The sequence below is a fragment of the Armigeres subalbatus genome, chromosome 1 (assembly GCF_024139115.2).
Source record: "Armigeres subalbatus isolate Guangzhou_Male chromosome 1, GZ_Asu_2, whole genome shotgun sequence".
NCBI classification, from domain to species: Eukaryota; Metazoa; Arthropoda; class Insecta; order Diptera; family Culicidae; genus Armigeres; species Armigeres subalbatus.
In genome coordinates, this window is record NC_085139.1 from 103,303,219 (window position 1) to 103,324,533 (window position 21,315).

General features: G+C 44.9%; 2 protein-coding genes across 4 annotated transcripts in view; one reads left to right on the top strand and one right to left on the bottom strand.

Annotated features, from left to right (window-relative positions):
• Positions 1 to 21,315, top strand: part of LOC134203912 (uncharacterized) — a 290,894-nt gene that overhangs the window by 199,258 nt on the left and 70,321 nt on the right. The window lies entirely within an intron of this gene.
• LOC134203904 (CDP-diacylglycerol--glycerol-3-phosphate 3-phosphatidyltransferase, mitochondrial-like) lies at positions 17,287 to 21,298 on the bottom strand. The gene is given in 5 exon segments (XM_062678743.1): positions 17,287 to 17,994; positions 18,056 to 18,264; positions 18,326 to 18,487; positions 18,490 to 19,226; positions 21,005 to 21,298. Coding segments are annotated over 4 exon segments (1,497 nt in total). The 5' UTR covers positions 19,196 to 19,226; positions 21,005 to 21,298; the 3' UTR covers positions 17,287 to 17,574.

The window sequence follows — 21,315 nt, forward strand, 5'->3', positions numbered from 1 at the left end:
ACCAACGAGCTGGGAACCGGCTTCAGTGCTGGGAAAGATGGCCAACGCGTGATTGGGTGGCAGCCAATCAACGCAAGGATGTAAGCTGAGGATAAAAGGCCGTTTCTTCAACTATAGCATCATCAACGTGCACTGCCCAACGAAGGGAGATCCGACGACGAGAAAGAAGCGTTCTATGCGCAGCTGGAGCAGACATACGATGGATGCCCACTGCGGGACGTCAAAATCGTCATCGGTGACATGAACCTCAGGTAGGAAGGGAAATGTATAGACGGTCATCGGACCGGATAGTCTGATACCGTATCGAACGACAACGGCCAACGATGCATAAACTTTGCAGCCTCCGCGGAATGGTAGTCCGAAGCATTTTCTTCCCCGCACGAATATCCACAAGACCACATGGAAATCACCTAATCAAGTAACGGAAACCCAAATCGACACGTTCAATCGACGGTAAATTCTCCGACATCACGAACGTACGCACTTACCGCAGTGCGAATATTGAATCCGACCACACCTCGTCGCGGTATGTCGCGCTCAAAACTCTCAACCGGATCAACACGCGTTGAGTCGTCCGCCGCGGCTTAACATTGGGCGGCTACAAGACGGTAGACTGCAAGACCACGCGCAGCAGCTGGAAGTGGCACTAACGGAAGAGGAGGCGCAGCACTCTTGAAGATGGCTGAGATATTCGATCCGCATTGGAGCACCCAAACCGCTGCACTAGGCACGGTGGCTCCGGATCAGAGAAACGACTGGTATGACGGCGAATGTGAGCAGTTAGTTGAGGAGAAGGCATGGGCGAGATTGCGCACACGCACGAGGGCGAACGAGGCAACAAACGGCGCGGAACAGAAAAACTCGATTTTCCGAGGAAAAGGCCAGCAGGAAGATCGAGACCGTGAAGAGACGAGGAACGTACCGTAATAACGCACGAAAGTTCTATGAGAAGTTGAACTCTCACGGTACGTGCCACAGCCTGATGTGTAAGGACATGAACGGAACCTTCTAAACGAGCGTGAGGTGATCCAAAGGTGGCAGCACTACGAAGAGCACCTGAATGGCGATTTGGCAGACAACGGTGGCGGTATGGTAATGGACCCAGGAGCAGCGCGTCGACTTCCGCCTGAATCTCCAGGAAATCCAGGAGGAGATCGGCCGGCTGAAAACAACAAAGCCCCTGGGGACCAACTACCAGAGAGCTGTTTAAACACGGTGAAGCACTGCTAGAGCGCTGCACTGGGTGATTACCATTTGGGAGGATGGTTCTCGCAGGAGGGGATGGAAGTGTCGTGTCCCATCTACAAAAAGGGCGATAAGCTGATTGTAGCACCACCGCGCAATCAATTGCTGAACGCCGCCTACAAGGCTCTCCCAAATTTATGCCGTCGATCAACACCAATTGCAAAGGAGTTCGTGGGCAGTACCAGGCGGGATTTATGGGTGAACGCTCTACCACAGACCAGGTGTTCGCCATACGTCAGGTATTGCAGAAATGCACGAATACAACGTGCCCACATCATCTATTTATCGACTTCAAAGCCGCATATGATACAATCGATCGGGACCAGCTATGGCAGCAGCACGAAACGGATTTCCGGATAAACTGATACGGTTGATCAAGCGACGATGGATCGATGTGCGTAGTTCGAGTTTCAGGGCATTCTCGAGTCCCTTCGAAACCCGTAGAGGGTTACGGCAAGGTGATTCTTTCGTGTCTGCTATTCAACATCGCTTTGAGGAGTAATACGAAGGCAGGGATTGACACGAGTGGTACGATTTTCACGAAGTCCGTCCAGTTATTTGGTTCGGACGACATTGATATCATGGCACGTAATTTTGAGAGGATGGAGGAAGCCTACATCAGACTGAAAAGCGAAGCTAAACGGATTGATAGTCATCAACACGTCGAAGACGAAGTACATGATAGGAAGAGGCTCAAGAGAGGTCAATGAGCCACCCACCACGAGTTTGTATCGGTGGTGACGAAATCGAGGTGGTTGAAGAATTGTGTACTTGCTCACTGTGACCGCCGATACCAGCAGAGAAATTGGAGACGCATGGGCTGGAAATCGTACGTACTTTGACTCCGCAAGACGCCTGATCGAATAGAGTTCGCCAACAAACTGACTATCTACAAAACGCATAGACCGGTAGTTCTCTACGGACACGAGACTCGACGATGCTCGTGGAGGACCAACGCGCACTGGAGTTTTCGAAAGGAAAGTGTTGCGTACCATCTATGGTGGGCGTAGACGACGGTACGTGGAGGAGGCGAATGAACCAGAGTTGCATCAGCTGTTGGGAGAACCATCCGTTCACCGCGAAAATCGGAAGATGCGGTGGGCGGCACGTAGCCAGAATGTCGGACAGTAATCCGGTGAAAATGGTTCTCGACAACGATCCGACGGAACAAGAAGGCGAGGTGCACAGCGGCAAGGTGGATCGATCAGGTGGAGGACGACTTGGGACCTCCGCAGACTGCGTGGTTGGCGAAGTGCAGCCATGAACCGAGCTGAATGGAGAAGTCTTTATGTGCAGCACAGGCCACCCGGCCTTAGTTAAATAAATAAATAAATATGCGCACGGTCGGTGTCGATATACTGACTTACTGCCCTGTGTATATAGTACGATACACAAGGGTCAGTGTGGTGATTTTATGCGCGATAATAGCCGTCCGCGGTCGATCGGTACCATCATCGTTAGAGTAGCAGAATATGCAATAGCAAATTGATACGAGATGTATAAGGAGACTAATATTGCCGGTGTTGTGGAACATGTCTGTGTTGCGTTAAGTGGCCTATCTAGTACTAAACAAATATTAAACAGTTAAAATGTTGTTAAGTTCATTTACTAATCAAATTTCATTTATGGATCGTTCTTTTAGAAATAAGCAAAAAAAAATCATCACGGAAGGCTCTGCAATTTTTCAAAAAGGTTCATCGAAATTAAGTGACAAACAACTTCTTTGAAGAAATTACATTTAAAAACGCTGTTTGACCATTTTGTCGGACTTTTATGTGAATATCGCTTAAAATTGTAATTATTGATCGAAATGTCGGCATTAATGGTTAAAATTACGCTGAAGACACATTGTAGTCGAGCTACATCTGGAGCCCATATACAGATGTGCTCGACTTGCGGTTAGCGGCAGTATGGTCCATTTAATTATTCCAATAACTGAGAGATTTTTTCCATATTTGGACAAGGACTGCCCCAGTGTGCGGCGTCTCTCGACCTTTTCAGCGTCTGTTCTGGCACGTCGCAACCTTCTCTTAGCTCAAGAGCAGGTTCCATGGTCTGCAATTTTGTCTGTCCACTGTCCACGCAGGTCGATTTCCGGGAGGTTTGGTCCTCCTAGGGATCGTCACATCGCATGCATGAATTAGTACATCGATTAACTCATCGCCACTTAATCCTGTTGTTCTTTCTCCCATCGTAGTGATTCCTCCAAGAGTTCTGGGTTGACTGCAGGTGCGCCATCCTAGATCGGTTTTGCGATCCGCCTTGTGGTTGCGAAGGGGGATACCGACCATAAACGAATTTCCTGATGATCGTTGGAGGTATGCCCTCATGAACCTTCCATTCTGGCTCCACTGTCCATCCTGCGCTGCAGAAGGCCATTGATACATGAATCACTGCCGGTCCCATGAACGTTGGCACTTGGCCTTCGTTCAGAGGATCAGTTTATTACTAGCGACTCTGATGGTTCTAGCGTTTGTGGACCGGGATCCTCAGTCCACTGCCCACGCATTGAAGTCGCCTGCTACAACCAATGGTTTTATGCGTTTTCGCTGCAAGAATGTCGATATCCTAGTAAACACACTATACTCCACCTAGGAGGACAGTAGCAGCTACAAAGTAAACACCGTTTACCTTTGCTATGACGAAACCCTCATCATCAGGTGATGATAATATCTCCTGGATGGAGTATCGCCCGCAAGTCCAGATGGCCAACATCTGAGACTTGTCCGCAATCCAACTGACGTTTTCAGCAGGGATGCGGTATGGATCGGACAGCAAGGCTACATCAGATTTACACTCGGTAACCGACTGTTTTAGCAGCAGTTGAGCCACCTCGCAGTAGTTTAGGTTTAGGTGTTTAGCCCCTGTCACGGCCATCCTTCTGCGGAGTTCCTCGGTTTCCTCCGCCAACCATTTTCGGCTAGAGGCGAATCTCGATTCAGCCTCCTCCTTTTCCTTCCGCCTGGTGTTCCAGAGTTCTGCTCCTTCACGAGTTTGGAATTTCTCCCCGCATTTGTGGCCTCTTGTAGCGTCCTGCACTCGGACTTCTCACAACTAGGGCACAGAGCGCCTGTACAGCAAGTTTGAGGTACTTGCGTAATAACACGGTTGTCCAGAAACGACATGATCTCCCTGAGACATCCGTGATCACCTTCATCGTCTGGCCACGCGTTCCTCGTGGTTCGCCATCACCGAATTGATGACTCCAGGTGGGATGTCCATCTTCACTTCAACCGGCACCTACTCAGACCTTCCACGGGTTTCTTCATCGCCTTCCCCCGGCGATCTTTGGGAAGACCTCTCAAGGCCGCTGCATCTGGAGAAAGGATTCTCCTTGCCGAAAGTCGCCACTCCTCCTTCGTTTGTTGATTTTGTGATTTTGGTAGACTCCATATTTATTGGGACCCCCTTGCGGCTGCTGTCGAATCCTGCTGGTGTAGTCGCCGTCGCGATCCTATGGTCATCTGTACATACCTTGCGGCATGCAGGAGGCCATGAGGGTTGACACTTGTGTTCAGAGCCAGATCGGCGCTAGTCAGGAAAGATCTGAGCTCACCCCACTCAGCTGGCAACTGAGCGGCAAGATTGTACCGCTAGCTACAAAGCCCGTCACGGTTTTATGGGACTGATGACAGCCTGACCATTAGCCCATTCGCCGTTTCAGGTTGATGCCACTCGGCCTTATTAAGATAATAGAATAACCAGACTACCAGCCCTCGCTTTCACAATCTTCCAATATCCAGAGACAAAGTCCAATATCATGCAACCAGTATACCATAATCAGAAACTTACAGTAAATAATCAGGAACTTACCGGGTTCAACCCTGATGAGCCGATGGCACTCCCTGATGGGCTTGTGCTTTTGTAGCGACACACAGTCGCTTTGATAGAGTCTGCTTCGGACACTTGTGTTTTTTTGGGAGGAATTTAGCAGAGCGCTCTGTTAAACCAAAAGATATTATAGTTACTAGATAAAGATTGTCGCTTCGGTTCCCTTTGTTCTGCTGTCCGGAGCATGTTGGGTACCAAGCTGTCAAATCGTATGGATTTCCTTTTTGAATTTAGCTCCCCTATCCTCGCGCAAAAGATGTTTCAGACAGCGACGACAGCGACAATCTTTATCTAGTAACTAAAATATCTTTTGTTAAACCCCACCACGCCCTAGGCAGTTCTCCCTGACTCGCAGACCGCTGGGAGGGGTCGTCAAGGCCTTGGACGTAGTCTCTGCTGCCCCCTGCAACTCTGCAACAAATACAGTGTCCCGAACTCTGCAACAAACTCAGTGTAGTTCGTATGCAGAAGCTTTTGACCTACTTCTGTAGAGTCGCGTATAATTGGCAGCACTAGAATTTGGCTGCTCTGGTTCGGCGTCGCCACAAATGGAATAGTCGAGTATGGTAGACTTCGATGAGGGAGGAAGTCCACAGAAACCGTAGATTATCGCTTCTTCCGCGTGACCACGACCTCGATGGAGCGGCGCGGGTCCGGTGCCAGTGCGACAAGTCCGTTACTCACCGATATAGACAAAAGAAATATTTATCCGAGACTTTCGAAAAGCAACTGAATGAATTCTTCAAGAAACAGCCATCCGATAACCATCACCTCAAAACGACCAGGTCTTTGAATGCCAACGGGGACATCCCCTCAAAGGGTTCATTCACAAATTACATAACGCTAAAATACACCATTTTCAACCTCACCCACCCTCGTAACGTGTTTTGTGGAAGGGTTCTAAAATTTGTATGGGCCAATGCTCGGATAGACACCCTCCCACCCCTAAAGCGTTATGTAATTTGTGAATGGGCCCAAACTTACGGTGCGGTGGCAGGAGGAGTCGAAGGCAATATCTGGGTTGGGATCGATATGAGAGGAATGTAATGAGAGCACCAGTCATGAAGACTGAGCGTGCCCGTTCACAAATTATGTAACGCTGAATTGAATGAAAAATTTGTGAGAAAGGTATTTTTTGTATGAATTGTAAGGCACTCCTCCCAGGTTAAGTAATTTGTAAACAGCCTTTAAACGAGTTTGAAAATATTTGAGATGCAACCAAATTAATCCACGGGCAAATTTGTTCCAACGTAAGTTCCAATGTTCTACTCTCCCGTATAAAATGCATTAAATTGATAGAAACGAAAATCGTCAAAGTTTTTTTTCCGTATTTTTGGGAAGTTGAAGGTCGGCTGAAGGAAGGAAGTAGAAGAATATTTGTATCGCTTTATTATTCCAAATCAATCCACGTAATATTAGTTAATAGATATTGAAATTAATTCTCATTTCTCTTTATTTTGTTACAGATTGTCTCTGCACGCACTGGCCTGCGTCCGGTGCAACGAACGTGTGTACCAAATGCACGAGCTGATCCAATTTGATACCAGAGATTGCGTTAGTGAGCTCCCGGTGGGTACGTCGCCATGGTCAACCACATCCGAATTTATGGCCGCGTTTTACCCGGTGGATTCTCCGGCCTTTATGGCAGCCGTTGTTGGAATTGTGCCGGTGCTGTGCTGTGCATCGTTCTCATCGCTGCATGGCCGTTATTCGGCGCAAGCAGAAGCGAAAAAGTACCGAGAAACATTCATCGATGAGAACATCGATCGATTGGAATTTAAAAGCTGGATGAGTACGTAACTGAACGAAGTACAATGATCAAGTTGGCTACCTTCAGTCGTTGGTGTGTGATATTGTTGGTCGAATAAATTGATTGTTCGTGCTGCTGTTGGTAAAACTTGATTGATGTTTGAATAAACGAGAAATTGGAGTCAATGTTGGTCAAACTGCTTGACCGTGCAGTACATTCCATTAGTCACGCGAACAGGAACGACATTGTTAATAATCTCATAATTTTGAATCAACTGCTTCTTCAACCGAATGTCTTCACATGGTTTGACAAGATTCCGTCGATACGAGATACAGCATTTGGCGAGAAAAAGTGTCCCCAGGGCGCCCCCCGGAATGCTGACCAGAATGACCAAATATCCTCAGAACACATTTCTGTGAACTTCGATTTGCGAAATCATGAAGTTTGACACATCGCAAGATCGTAAGTTTTCCTGGCTTGGATCAGGTAAGTGACCAATATCAGTATTTCCGGAACCATACCCATTTTCAAAAACGATGACCAATGTCCCTGGAACAATTGGAATTTCGTGATCCGGAGCTTAAAACCAGTGTTAGGGCGCAATCGTTAATGACGAACATATTTATATTCAGGTTAGTTTCTTGCCAAATAAATTCTTTTCCGAGGTCCCTATAGAACGAAGCGGGTATCTCAAGCATACTACATCGTTATATTGCTGCATGATTGAGTGTTTTGACTTTTGATGAAAACTAACGAACACAAAAGTGTGCATAAAAATTGCCAACAAAAAGGTGTACGTGCAAAAAGTTACAGAATAGCACAGAAGTCACCGATCTTTCAGCGCGGCAATAAATACAAATTATATTGCATCATGCTATAAAGCTATATTTAATACATATTAATAAATACGACATCAAATGCAATAAATAATTAAAGGTACTCACATCTTCGGTGTTTTTACTATTTCAGCAGCAACAGAAAATGTGATTCTTGTCGCATCCAAAGTGCTGTTGCATCGTTATTTTCAACTGATTAAAATAACACCTAAAATTGATACACATATACAAAAATCTTAACATACACACAGGAGTAGCCAGGGTTTAACAATTATATTCTTACGTAACATTCCCCCCAGCAACACTTTGAATGAACTACACATCGAAGTTTTACTCATTTTGAACATCACACAGATGTTCTTACGTAAGGATTTCAGGTTAACTGCAGTCGAACTAACAAAGCGTAAATGCGATGGATGATGCATTTGCCACTTCTACATATGGAACGTGCATTGGCGCTGGTCTGCTCATAACCCTACGATGCTAATTCGCTTTGTAGAACGGTCTGATCGATTACCTGCTTCGCGTTGTCCGAGTATACAGTGGAAACATCTGTCCAGTGGTAGCTTCTTCGTTCTCTGCTTCAGCAGCAACCAATCTTTGCATTGAAACTCCCTGCTGCCCGCGTCATCGAAACGTATCTCTTGTACTTGCGCCTTTCTTTTCATAGGATGTTGTTCTCATTGTTTAGCGGCTTATATCGAACCGGAGTAAGCAACAATTCGGCAGATCTCCGTGCATCTCGCGGGATCTATATTGAACTTTGAAGTCGCTTCTGTCAGAAGTCTATGGCGCCATCCATATGAACATCACTCCAGGTGAATGAAAGGCGTCGAAGATCTTTATAGAAATTCGACTCAATCTTACTATTTCACTCCGAAGGTAAAGCTCGAAACGATTCTGCTCCCGGAAAACTATTCTTCCTGGCAACGTTTGAGGCGCATGTAACGGCAGCTTTGGTTCAACGCTTCATCGGAAACACTTCAGAAAGATGAAGAATAGGAAGCCAACGCATACAAGGACGCACTCCACAAATGAGGAACTATCTGAAGCAGAAGCGTTCCAAATCATGCGAGCCCAAAGAGAAGTGAAGGTTAGCAGCAATATTAGCCGACAGTCGACGAGCTGGAACAAAAGAGACCAAGTTGTATAAGCTAGAAATCCCTTTATTGATGATCGTGGGATTATGCGAATAGGCGACGGTCGTTTGGGTGAGACGGAGAGTGACCGGTTATCTATCGTGCTTCCCCGAGAACACCCAGTCACAGATCTCATCGTCTCTGGATGTGCACTGCCGCTATCATCATCAGTGCCATGAAACGTACGTCAATGAAATCCGTAAAACAATACTATATTCCACGTGTGCGAAGAGTTTGTCTCAAGGTGCGCCGAAACTGTCAGCAGTGTAAAATCCTTGGTGCGAGACCAGCACTACCGGCCATGGGACCCCTTCCGAAAGCAAAGAGTGATGGCTGCCTTCATACGTCCCTTTTCCTACGTTGGTGTAGACTTCTTTGGGCCCGTTCCTCGTTCTTGTAGGGCGTCATCACGAAAACGTTGGGGTGTGATTGTTGCATGCACGCGACAACCAGGAGCAATTCATATCGAGCTAGCTGCATCGTTGAGTACAAGCTCTTGCATTATGGCGCTAAGGAATTGCTTCGGCATTGCCGTGGGACCCTGCTGGAGATCAGAAGCGATCGCGGAACGAATTTCGTGGGCGCGGAAAAAGAACTTAAGGCTGCGGTGGCATTTTGGAGCTAGAAAATAGAGATGTCGTAAAATCCTGATTAATCGATTAGTTACTAATCGATTACTCTTGATTCTTGTCGATTATTGAATCGATTAATCATTATATAGTAATCGATTCAAAATTAATCGATTATCACAACGATAGAATCGATTAATCGAAATAATCAATTAATTTTCGACATCCTTATGATGTCGTGAAATTCTGATTAATCGATTAATGGCAATCGATTACTCACAGTCGTCTCGATTATTGAATCGATTAATCGTTGGGTAATAATCGATTCAAAATTAATCGATTATCACAACGATGAATCGATTAATCGAAGTAATCGAGTAATTTGCGACATTCTACTAGAAAACCTAATGACTGAATTCACCACACCAACAACTTCCTGGCGAGTTCAATCCGCCTGCGTCTCCACACATGGGCGGCTGCTGGGAGCGTCTTATTCAGTCGGTGAAGAAAGTGCTTGCAATCGGTAAACCTCAACGAATACCTACTGAAGAGTGCTGCGCAGTTACTTGATTCAGGTGGAAAACACTATCAACAGCCGACCTCTAACACATGTGTACCGGTGGATGACTATTCTTCGCCGGCTCTTAAGCACCAAACCATTTTCTGGTAGGATCGTCGAATGGGTCCAAAACCTTTGGTCCGCCCTTACGCGAACTGGGATTATCCGCTTGAACTTCGGAAGTCATGGAAAGCATCAGATACATTAGCAAATCGCTTCCTGGCAACGTTGGGTAGCCGAGTAGCTTGGCTGCAATAACACGTCGTTCTAAATGGTTCTACCCTTGTGAGACCAATAATAGCTGTCGGGGACGTCGTCGTTATAGCTGATCCGGAGTTGGCGAACTGTTGACCGAAAGGACGAGTGGTTTTGGTGAAGACATCATCAGACGGTCAAGTGCGTTCTGCGGTAGTACAGACTTCTTCTGGACTCTACGACAGACCTGCGGTCCAAGATTGCTGTATTGGACGTAGGTGCAGACGAAAGTGAGTTGGACCAGGACCCAACCACTGGGGGGACTGTTGCGTACGTCACTTTGCGTAACAACGCACCTACTACAACACCGATATGGAATAGCATACCTTTAATGTTGCTTATGCAACGAATGAAACGCCTTTCCGTAATTTTTCAATCGGTTATTATTATGGCGCGAATATGCGGGACACGATTAAAATTTTCCTGCATAAGAGAAACTGAATTCATAATTCTTCTCCAAGAGTAATGGTCACCTACTTACGTTTGTACGTTTCCTTGGTATTCTACGTAACGATCGATTGACACCGATTAGGGCCGTATAAGCCAAATCTAGTTCTAAAGTACAACAATTAGTAAGTGCTTTCTCTCACTGATTTGTAGCTATTTACCTTAGTTATAACCTCCGTAAGTATCGAAACAGAAAGAAACGAAACTATGAACGATCTTCTGGTTTGATAACCTACAATTTTGAGAGTTACATGAATTCTACGTTTGGACATAAGCCAGGAATATCTTACTACTACAGATTCTTAATAATTTACTACAGATTCTGTAGAAAACTATATCTAGATTTTGAAATTCAAGTGGTATTAACTTAGGAGCTGTTAACTGAAAAATATACTTTCCGAGCAACAATTTTAGCGGAACAATCAGAACACGACAGTATGGTTCAATTCAGTATATCTTTTCGACTTCTCACTCTATTCTATTCGTAACAGTGCATGGCAATTATCTATATCTGTCATTGTATCGTGTACGGCGATTAAAGGTATGCTATTCATATCGGTGTTGTAGTAGGTGCGTTGTTACGCAAAGGGCGTACGCAACAAGGTGGTAGAGAATTAACACTGTTGTTTACATTTTAGAAGCAAATCCAGATGACGCACATGATTTTATGTCGCGGGTAGGGCTTCAGTGCTCCGCCTTCTCCCCTGATACAGAGTACACGAGCTTTGTTCGCCAGTGACAGGCGTATGGAGCCCTTGGTATCGACCCAACGTGTGCTGTTCTGTGGAAGAAGCCAAATTTAAGTTGTTTTCACCATAGTCTCGGGTGAGTGAAAATAACATAAATTTGAGTTGGAGAAACTTCATAGTGGGTGAAAATCAACACGGGAGTAAAGGTAGAAGTACTCACCGGATTTTTTCGCATTTTAAAATACTTATTTTGGCTTCTTACGCGCAAGGGCGGATTTGAGTGAAAGGAACCACAGCGTGAGTTGTTTTGCGGTTCCGTGCTTGTTTAGAGACCACTCACGTTAAGGGTCATTTTTGAACTCACTCACGAGGAATATTAGAGTTCATAAGTTCATTATTTCACTTGTTCATGATCTGCATCATGATGTAAATGAGTTCACGGTTTATTCCTGGCGCCAAAGGTAAAGTCGTTAGCCAAATCAACATGTGCGAGATCGGGCATCGACCTGGGTTCTCGTTGAGCCCAGCTCTGTAAAAAAACATTCGGGTTGGAAAGCGAGATGGAAGATCTGGCTCACATAGGATGGGACGAAAAGGTTTTCTGAATAATGAAATGATTTGTAATCGGTATGATGATTTTTGACCTTTCGCGAAAACAATCAACTTTGTTGTTTTCGCGTAATTTTCGGTGACGAAGATTTGAAATCTCGCGCCTTATGATCTGAGGATCTTAAAACACGACTCTTTCACTTCGTTCTGGTCTGTGAAAGAGGCGAGAGCGATCCAAGTTAAGTCCCGCGCCGTGGTTGTGAAGTTCAGGTGTGAACTAGTGACAACGTGAAGAAACCTTTGAGTTTTACCTAATTAGATTTTCTTTCCTAATTTCCCTCAAGTAGAGAGGCAGAGTAGCTAAAGTGCCTATGTGCGTGCGTGCGACAGTTAAATTAGTGCGTGCGAGTGAGTAGAATTTGGATGCGACAGGTAATACTGATGATATGAATGTGACAAATGTGCCAGAGTTAAGGCAGCCTCACACCTCGGGAATTTGGTCCGCGGGTTTTTTCCCCATGCATTTTTGCATATGCGATGTTTTCGGGATTTCGGCACCGGAAAATCAAAAATCCTGGCTCCCGGCCAAAATCGGAGGAAAATTTTCCCCGAGGTGTAAAGTGCTACCTTACACCTCGGAGGAAAATTTTCCGCCGGAATTTGGTCCCCGTGCATTTTAAATGGGGCCGGGATTTTGATTTTCCGTGCTCAAATCCGAAAACATCGCATATGCAAAAAATACATGGAAAAATCCGCGGACCAAATTCAGTGTGAGGGCTACCTTAAGGTTGGGCTTTAATGGCTACCTTGAGGTAGTAGAGGCAAGGGCAAGTGCACTTAGTTTTCAATCGATCATGTGGCCCTTTATAGAGCAAGCTTCGGCATATCAAATCAGTGTCGATGATTCATATACTCTTCCTTTATGTTACCCAGTGGAAAAAATATTGAAATTATTGAGATTCGTTTTAGTAGAACCCTTATTGCAAGACAAGTGAAAAATTGCACTCTTACCCCACAGGTGGTAAAAAAGTAAAAGTGCGCATCAGGTAAAAGAGTATGAAGTACGCATTTATCCAATCATGTGCTTTAAGTATATATTGACACAAATAAGAGTTAATAACATTTAATTGATGTTTAATGAGCATATATTAGGGGAATGTTTAAAGATTACGTAACTCTTAAAGGGAGGGGTTCCTTAAAATGTTCACTTTCTTACGAAAAACCATTGTTTTTTTTTATATATACAAAAACTACAGAGGTAAATATATATATCAGGTTACGCATTGGCGTATACAAAGGCATTTTTCCTTAAAGAAAGTCCACTCAATCACGTAACGTAAGATTTGGCTATTTCATCACCCTCCCCTTATCTTACACTATTTGTATGAATCCTCTAAAAATTATATTGATCCTCACACATCTCACCAACCCTCCCAGCTAAACGTTGCGTAATTTATGAATGTTTATTTTGATTAAATGAAATTATCATTTAGATGAAATTTGTAAGTTTTCGTACTATGTTTTGTTGTACAACAAGTCCTTATACAATTTCATTATTTCGCTTCAGTGCTTTGTTCGCACAAGTCCTTTCTAACACCAATTACTTCAACTTATCCTAAAAACTTCAAATTCTGGCTCCCCTTTTTCTTAGTTGTAGATCTTTACGCTTTGGAAGTAGTCTTATTTCGGCCAGAGATACGGGTTTGACATCATAACTTGAAGATTCACATGCGTACTCTTGCCCCACCGGTTCCTGCGTACTTTTACCCCACAGTCCCAAAAAATTATTCAGAAATAATGGTTTTGACTTCTTGGAAAACCAACCGGATTGGTGTTCTGTACCATAAAGTACTCTATACAATAGGTTATCGAGGCCATGGTATAATGTTCACCTGATTGAACGTATATATGGTAATGAAATACTAGTTGCGGAAATCCAATTATTTTAACCAATAGTGCAAAATGAACAAAAGTTATCTAACTCCATATCTCCTTGTTGTTCATTCAAATCGTTTACAATTACACATGATAATAGTTGGCCAGAATACCTATCAAACTGATGGCAGTGCTGCTAGTTTATCTTTTTATTACTTCAAAAAATCGAAAACGTACTTTTTACCGCACTCTAATTTCCGTTCTACTCTACACCTCAGGAAAATTCTCCACCCTGGATTTTTGGTCCCCGTGCATTTAAAAGGCCACCTTACACCTCAGGAAAATTTTCCGCCAGTTTTGGTCCCCGACTGCATTTAAATGGGGCCGGGATTTTTGATTTTCCGTGCCCAACTCCGAAAACATCGCATATGTAAAATGCATGGGGAAAAAATCCATGACCAAATTCGAGGTGAGGTTACCTTAAGGCTACAGGCCACGTTTTACACCTCAGGAAAATTTTTCCGCCGGAATTTAATCCCCGTGTTTTCTAAAGGGGGCCAGGTTTTATTTTTCCGTGCCCAAATTCCAGAAAACATCGCATATGCAAAAAATACATGGAGAAAAACTACGCGGACCAAATTCCCGAAGGTGTGATGGGTGAGGCTACCTTTTAGGCCCCATTTAAAATGCACGGGGATCAAAATCCGGCCCAAATCCCGAAAACACCGCATATGTAAAAATACATGGGGGAAAATGCGCGGACCAAATTCCCGAGGTGTGAGGCTACCTTTAACCCGTATGTATGACGGCATCTTAAATTCCGAAACAGATCTGTGCCAAGAATTGCGAGGCCCGTCACACCACCCTTTTCGTCAGCGACCGTTTCGACCCCGCAGTCCAGCATCGAGACATTTTCTCCCGGCGGTTCATGGCGGCCGGCCGGAAGGGCAGCGAACGCTATTTCCACGCCCCAGGCAGGGCTAAAGCAACGAGCTGTGAGCTAACCAGAGAGAAGCCAAGTTAGTCGACCAACGTTCCGGTCGTGAACCAGGTACAGCTACAAAAAGTCTTCCGGGCCGGATTCGAACCGACGACGAGCGTGCAAGGCGCGCACGGTAGCCCCTACACCACCAAGCGAGGCGACCCCCGCGTCAACTACACATGACCGCTAAAAGTCCACCAATCCACGCGCATAATCGTTTTTCGGAGTCCGCAGCAGTTGAACGGCCGATGGTCGCACTCGTGGCGACGGCCAACAGTAGGAGCGCCCGCCGAAGTTTGCCCCTAGCCCGAGTTAAACCGCTGTGGCCACCGTTTCGACAGCCCCACCGCTCGTCTCGTTTATGCGTTGGTAGTCGGCAAAGTTAATTGGCACACCCCCAGTTACCAGTAGTCGCAACGCACATGAATTCATCGTACAAGCTAGCTAGATAGAGGGAATAAGTAGAGTAGGCCTATAAGAATATGTAGTCGATAAAGAAGAGAAGAATAGAGGAAATAAAATGAAGAAGAAAAATTGTTTTTCTTTATGAATGGTTTTCATAAACGAACTACTTTTGAATTGCTTTCCATAAATGGTTACACTGAATCTAGAAAGTGACAGCTAGTTGAATGATGATGAGGTGAAGGGAGAAGTTTTTTTCACGTTTCGGTCGTTTTATTCTATTAGTTTAGGCACATTTACTGGGAAGGTTGGCCCGATTCCGACCACGTACAGCTTTTCATTCGGACGAGGTCGTACGAGTAAGTGTTTTGAGTCGGGTTCCGGTGGATGATAACGGCCGCGAAGGCAAAAATCTCGTCGTCGGCGGAAATCATCATTCCGAACACGGATATTTTTATTAAGCGACTTACAGTCGTGAAGTCCCCACGCCCCTTGCCAGCGCACTCGTTTCCCTTCCAGTCACCTCTGGAAAACTTGGATCCTCCTTAAAGGTCTCACAGGTCGGGCAACCTACAATCGCGGTAGATGGTCTCGCTTTGGGGGAGTGGCGCTTAAGCCATTTTTATTGATGTTAGTCGGCGGCATTGAATTTGAGAGACTACCTTATAGGCGGCTTTCAGGTGTGATTGCGCGGCAGTTGCTACAATCCAGCTCATCGCCCTTTTTGTAGATGGGACACACGACACGTCCCGTCCATACACTCCTGCGACAGAACCTTGTTCTAATAAACCCTGGTAATAACTCAGTGCAGCGCTCTAACCAGTGCCTCGCTGCCGTGTTCAAACAGCTCTTCTGGTAGTCGGTCAAGCCCCAGGGGCCGGCTTATCTACTTCTGGGTATCGTGGAGATCCGGAGCTGAACAACGTATGTCCTGTGCGCTTGCTTCCAAGTTCAATACATCGTCACAACGCCATTCAGGTGCTCTTCGTAGTGCTGCCGCCACCTTTGATTCTCCTCACGCTTGCTCTTAAAAAGGTTTCCGTATATGTCATTACACATATCGGGCGGTGGCACGTGGCCCTTACGTGAACGGTTTAACGTCTCATAGAACTACAGTTGATCCGTCTCTTCATGGTTTCAATCTTTCTACTGGCACTTTTTCTTCCGAAAAATCAAGTTTTGTCTGTTTAACACCCGTTTGTATTGTGCTTGGTTCGGCCTTGGCCGACGGCCACTTCGCCGTCATACCAGTCATTTCGTTGATCCGGGGACACCGTGCCAAGTGCAGCGGTTGCGGTGCTTCCAATGGCGGGTTGAATATCTTTCAGCCATTTTCAAGAGAAGCTGCACCTAGCTGCTCTTCCATTGGGAGTGCCACTTCCAGCTACTGCACGTAGTCTTGGACTAGTCTATCGCCCTTGTAGCCGCCCTAATATTAAGTCACGGCGCTCGGGTTCGACGCATGCTCTATACCGTCGAGAGTTTCGAGGGGCTGCATACCGCAACGAGGTAGTGATCGGATTCAATAATCGCACTGCGGTAAGTGCAGACGTTCGTGATGTCGGAGAAGAATTTACCGTTGATTATTTAATACGTGGTCGATTTAGTTTTCCGTTTGTTGATTAGGTGATTTCTATGTGGCCTTATGGATATTTGTGCGGTAGAATACCATTTCGCTGCAAATTTGATGCATGATGATGATCGCCGGTCTATACATTTCCTCCCTGCCGACCAGAGCGTTCATGCCGGCGAAGACGATTTTGACGTCCCGCAATGGGCATCCATCGTATGTCTGCAGCTGTGCATAGCCAAAAGTTGGCTTGATCTCGTTGTTTGGTAAACTACCCCCGCTTCACGATCCTGACTATACCCTCTTTAGTGGAGACCTCAACAGCCCATATTTTGGCTAAGGGGTTTCTCTCCACGCCCACGGTGCCTTCGTCGTTATTCCTGCTTGTGTGTTCTTGAAACTTGCGTGTTCAGAGCCAAATCGGCGCCATCAGGAAGACTCATCTATGTCTGCCGCTAGACAGTCTACCGCATACCGCTGTCCAAATGCAGAAATTTTCATTGCAGCGGTACCACAGTTCTTGGATTTCTTTCACGTCTACCCACGTCAGTGTTTCGCATTCCGAATAGTTCGAACAAACCGTTAATGTATTCAGTAATCCAACATTGTTGCATAAGTATTTTATTATCATAGGGCTCTTTATCTCTTCATAAAAGTTGAGTAAGCGTTCAAATTTACAATTTGTTTACCTACAGGTCGCAAGTTAAAATAAATTAACAAGTCAACGAATTGGCTCTTAACTAGCTAAATAGATTTGGTGATTCGATTGTTTCACGGCTAATAATCAGAAAAATCCGCTCCAACAGTCGCACATACTCCCTTGGGGACAGAGCAGAAGACATGGCATCATCGATTTCGACTCTACGCGAGGGTGACTTAGAAAAAGTTCCTAAACAGTCCGACCACGGCCCGGACCCACCTCGGCACCGGCCTTGCCGTCAGTTCCGCTTCCGCCGTCGTAGAATGTTGCAGGATATTTTCGAACTCGGACTGCAGCTTTCGCTGTAGCCCACCGTTCGTAGTGACGACGCAGATTTGCGCCTCCAGATCACGATTAACCGATCGTTCGCCGAAATTGGACGACCCGATGAGGGTGACGTTCGGTAGCGTTGATCCGGGCAGGTAATACCAGAGGCCCTTGGCGTGGTACGTCCAACCGGTTCGTTCATATTCAAACAGCGACACCCGATGGTCCTGGCCGGATTGTTGAAGCTTTTCGTAGAACTTACGCGCTATGAGTGAGTACGCCGCTGGAATGCCTCCAGCTGGACCTTTGGCGCCCAAGAAACCATTTGCCTGGAACAATGAAAACATGTTTAGTAACATATGGTGTTGATGTTCGATGAGAAGAACTTACATTCGGGTGAGCCATCAGAATACTGCATTCCGCTTGGCAGTCTTTGGTGAGCGTATCCATGTAGGTTTCTGTAAGGTTAAAATATCCGGTTGCAAGTTTGAGTTTCGAATCCTTCAAACAGCCCGAAAGAAGACTCTTGGTAGCCAAACTGTCGTGATGAATTCCGAGCTGTCCCATCTCAATTAGCGGAAATATCCACGTGTCGGAAACTAGAATTATTAATTATGTAAAGTCTTTTGTAACTATATGGCAAGATACGGCAACATTTACCTGTGTCTTCTTCGCAGACGGTCCTTTGTCGGTCCATCACTGATTTGAAATAATTCCGTATCCGCTCACGAGCCTCTCCTGCAAAATCCGCCTGGGCGCTTTTGTACGGTAGCATGTCCCAACCGTCATGTAGACACGCCTCACCATTTCGGTTTACATTCTGCTGAACTCCTGCACCTTATTGAGGAAATCTGCGTAGAAATCCGCCAGTTTGCGATCTTCAATCATGACGTACCGATCTTGTCGGTTTGTGAAGTAGTCGTTGGAAAGGTTTGCTCCACTGATGATCACCGTGTCATCAACCAGGTACAACTTCATATGCTGTATTCCGAGTAGTTCGTTCCATCGAGGTGGCGCAAGTTTTTTGGTAAGACCCCGTAGTACCGGAGTGTGGTACAGCGAAAGCCGAAAATTGTCGCTCTCGCGCAGCAGTGGCATCAGAGTGGTTTGCGAATTCTTCTCCCCTCGCGTTCCCCGAGTGAAATCCAGCAGAACATCCACCTTCAGCTGCAAGTTCTGCTTCATATTGTCGTGGATAGCGGTTACCAGTTGGGCCTCCTTGCCACCGATTCCGAGATATAAGCTGGCCAGCATAATTCGCCGCTTGGCTACGGCACATTTCGACACCAGGGTGTTGTAGAAGGCGGACGGTTCGTAGATGACTTCGATACGATCGCCCGATACGGGGAAGCAGGGTGAAATAGTGTGCAGCCAGTTGAGCGATTCCAGGTGTGGCGAACGAAAGGATGAACCACTACTGTTGGCAGACCCATTATGTGCCGACTGCGGTGGATTGGAGGAGGCCACAGGAAGGAACTCACCCACGGGAGGGTAGTCGGTGATGAGGGTGCTAAAAAGGCGGCGGATCATTTTGAACAGTGGTTGGAGAATGATTTGCCAACTGGAACGTTCAAGGCAGAAAAGAAACAAATTTAATTTTATATATTTCTTCTTTCATTTAGTGTGAAATAGAAGACGATGTAGTTGTGAATAGGCGAAGGCGAAAGTAACACATGAAGCTATGATACAGGCAACAATTATCTTTAATTATATTTTGTTTGTCATAAAGTGAGTGCAATTTGTGCAGTATCCTTTAAACATGCTGTCTGTAGAATCCTGCGTGAGACGAAATTACATTACCTGTATAAGTCCTTTTTCGATAGCAATTGTGTGTTACATTTTTCACCAAAATTCTAAGTTATGAGTAGACCAATTTTTGCTCCCTCATATGTCAGAAGTTTATTAAAAACAGTTAAAAAATAAACTTATTTCAAATAAGTAGTTATTACTTACTATCAGCAGAGCCGAATGTAAGCCTTTTAGAAACTGTGGACAAGATCCATTATTCAAAATATCCTAAGCCAAATAGTAGCCTTTTATAAAAAGATGTTTTAGTTACTAGATAAAGATTGTCGCTTCGGTTCCCTTTGTTCTGCTGTCCGGAACATGTTGGGTACCAAGCTGTCAAATCGTATGGATTTTCCTTCTTTGACATTTAGCTCCCCTATCCTCGCCAGCAAAAGATGTTCCGGACAGCGACGACAGCGACAATCTTCATCTAGTAACTAAAATATCTTTTCTTTTATACATTATGGACAAGATCCATTATTAAGTATTATATACAAAAAAAGTACCTACATGTGATGGCAGATCCCTGGATTCTTTTAATGTAACTGATAATATCTGTCCCTATTTTAATACTTGGCGGCATTGTTATCACGGTCACTGTACCATTATTATGTTGATTATACCGACAACAATATAAGATACTACAAGCGTGTCACTTAGCAATAATCCAACGAGCATAGCGTTATACCAAAATACGGTCGAACTAGTATTGAGCCACTGAATCAATGCTGTAGTTTAATTCATTAACCTCCTAAAACTGCGCTGATTTCTATTGAAACTGAAGTGCGATGAGTCCGAAGCTATAAGCAAGTTGATGTTTAATCATATTATTTTGTGTTGTTCAGTTCCTCTTAAATCAGCAATATGCTGCCAGTATTTTCATATTTTTCAGGTTGACTGCTTGATTCTATCGTGCTCAAAATTTTTGAACTTGCAAATTATGTCCACTGACATCAAGCTTTTGATGATCAAAATGGCCATTGCTTCGCCAGACCCTTGAGCCTTCTCATTGCGTTCTTGTGTACTGGTTGCTTCCTCCAAGTATTCTCGACAGTTTATGTTCAAATATCGCTTTTTATTCAAGCGGTTTTAACCAAAGTTCTATAATCAGAAATATTTTATTTAGTTGGTATTTTGAGATTTAGAAAACATATCTAGAAAATTAATGCAAACAATCAGCATTATTTATGAAAGGAACCGGACAAGCATAAATGACGCAATCACATAGAGATGTGATGAAAATATACAGAGCCAAAGCCAACAGTGAACAGCGGAAGAACTTTACAGACTCTACTACTAGAACGATCACTATACAGTATCTACACTAAAAAATGTGCAATTCTAAGACAGAAACCACTAATAAAAGTTTTTAAAATTGTAATATGTACGACAGAAGACAGAATTCATCACCAACAAAATGGGACGTTGGACAAAAAACGATACAAAAAAGTAAGATGCTCACACCGCAGAGTTCTGGAAAGCTACCCATTCCACACACCATCAGAATGTGCTCTAAAACAAGACAAAAGTACTTTCAGCAGAAGGTCTTACCTTTCTCAAACCACTGCGTATATCAATGCGCTATCCCAATCTTATTTCACTTCAGCAGTTCGTTTTGATTCGATCCGCACACGTTCGATGAACCCTGCGTGTTGCTGTGACGTGTATGGCTTCTGTCGCTCTTGATAACCGTTGTAGCCTAAATCAGCTGAGATTGCCAAAAAATCAGCCTGTTTTGCAAAATATCATCACTCCTCGTTCTTAGATAATTTCGACTGAATCAGTGTTGTTGCTTTTGCAAATTTGACAGTCGAGCTGACGGGGAGCGAACAGCAGCCGCCAAACGTTTCGATCTGTTGGGC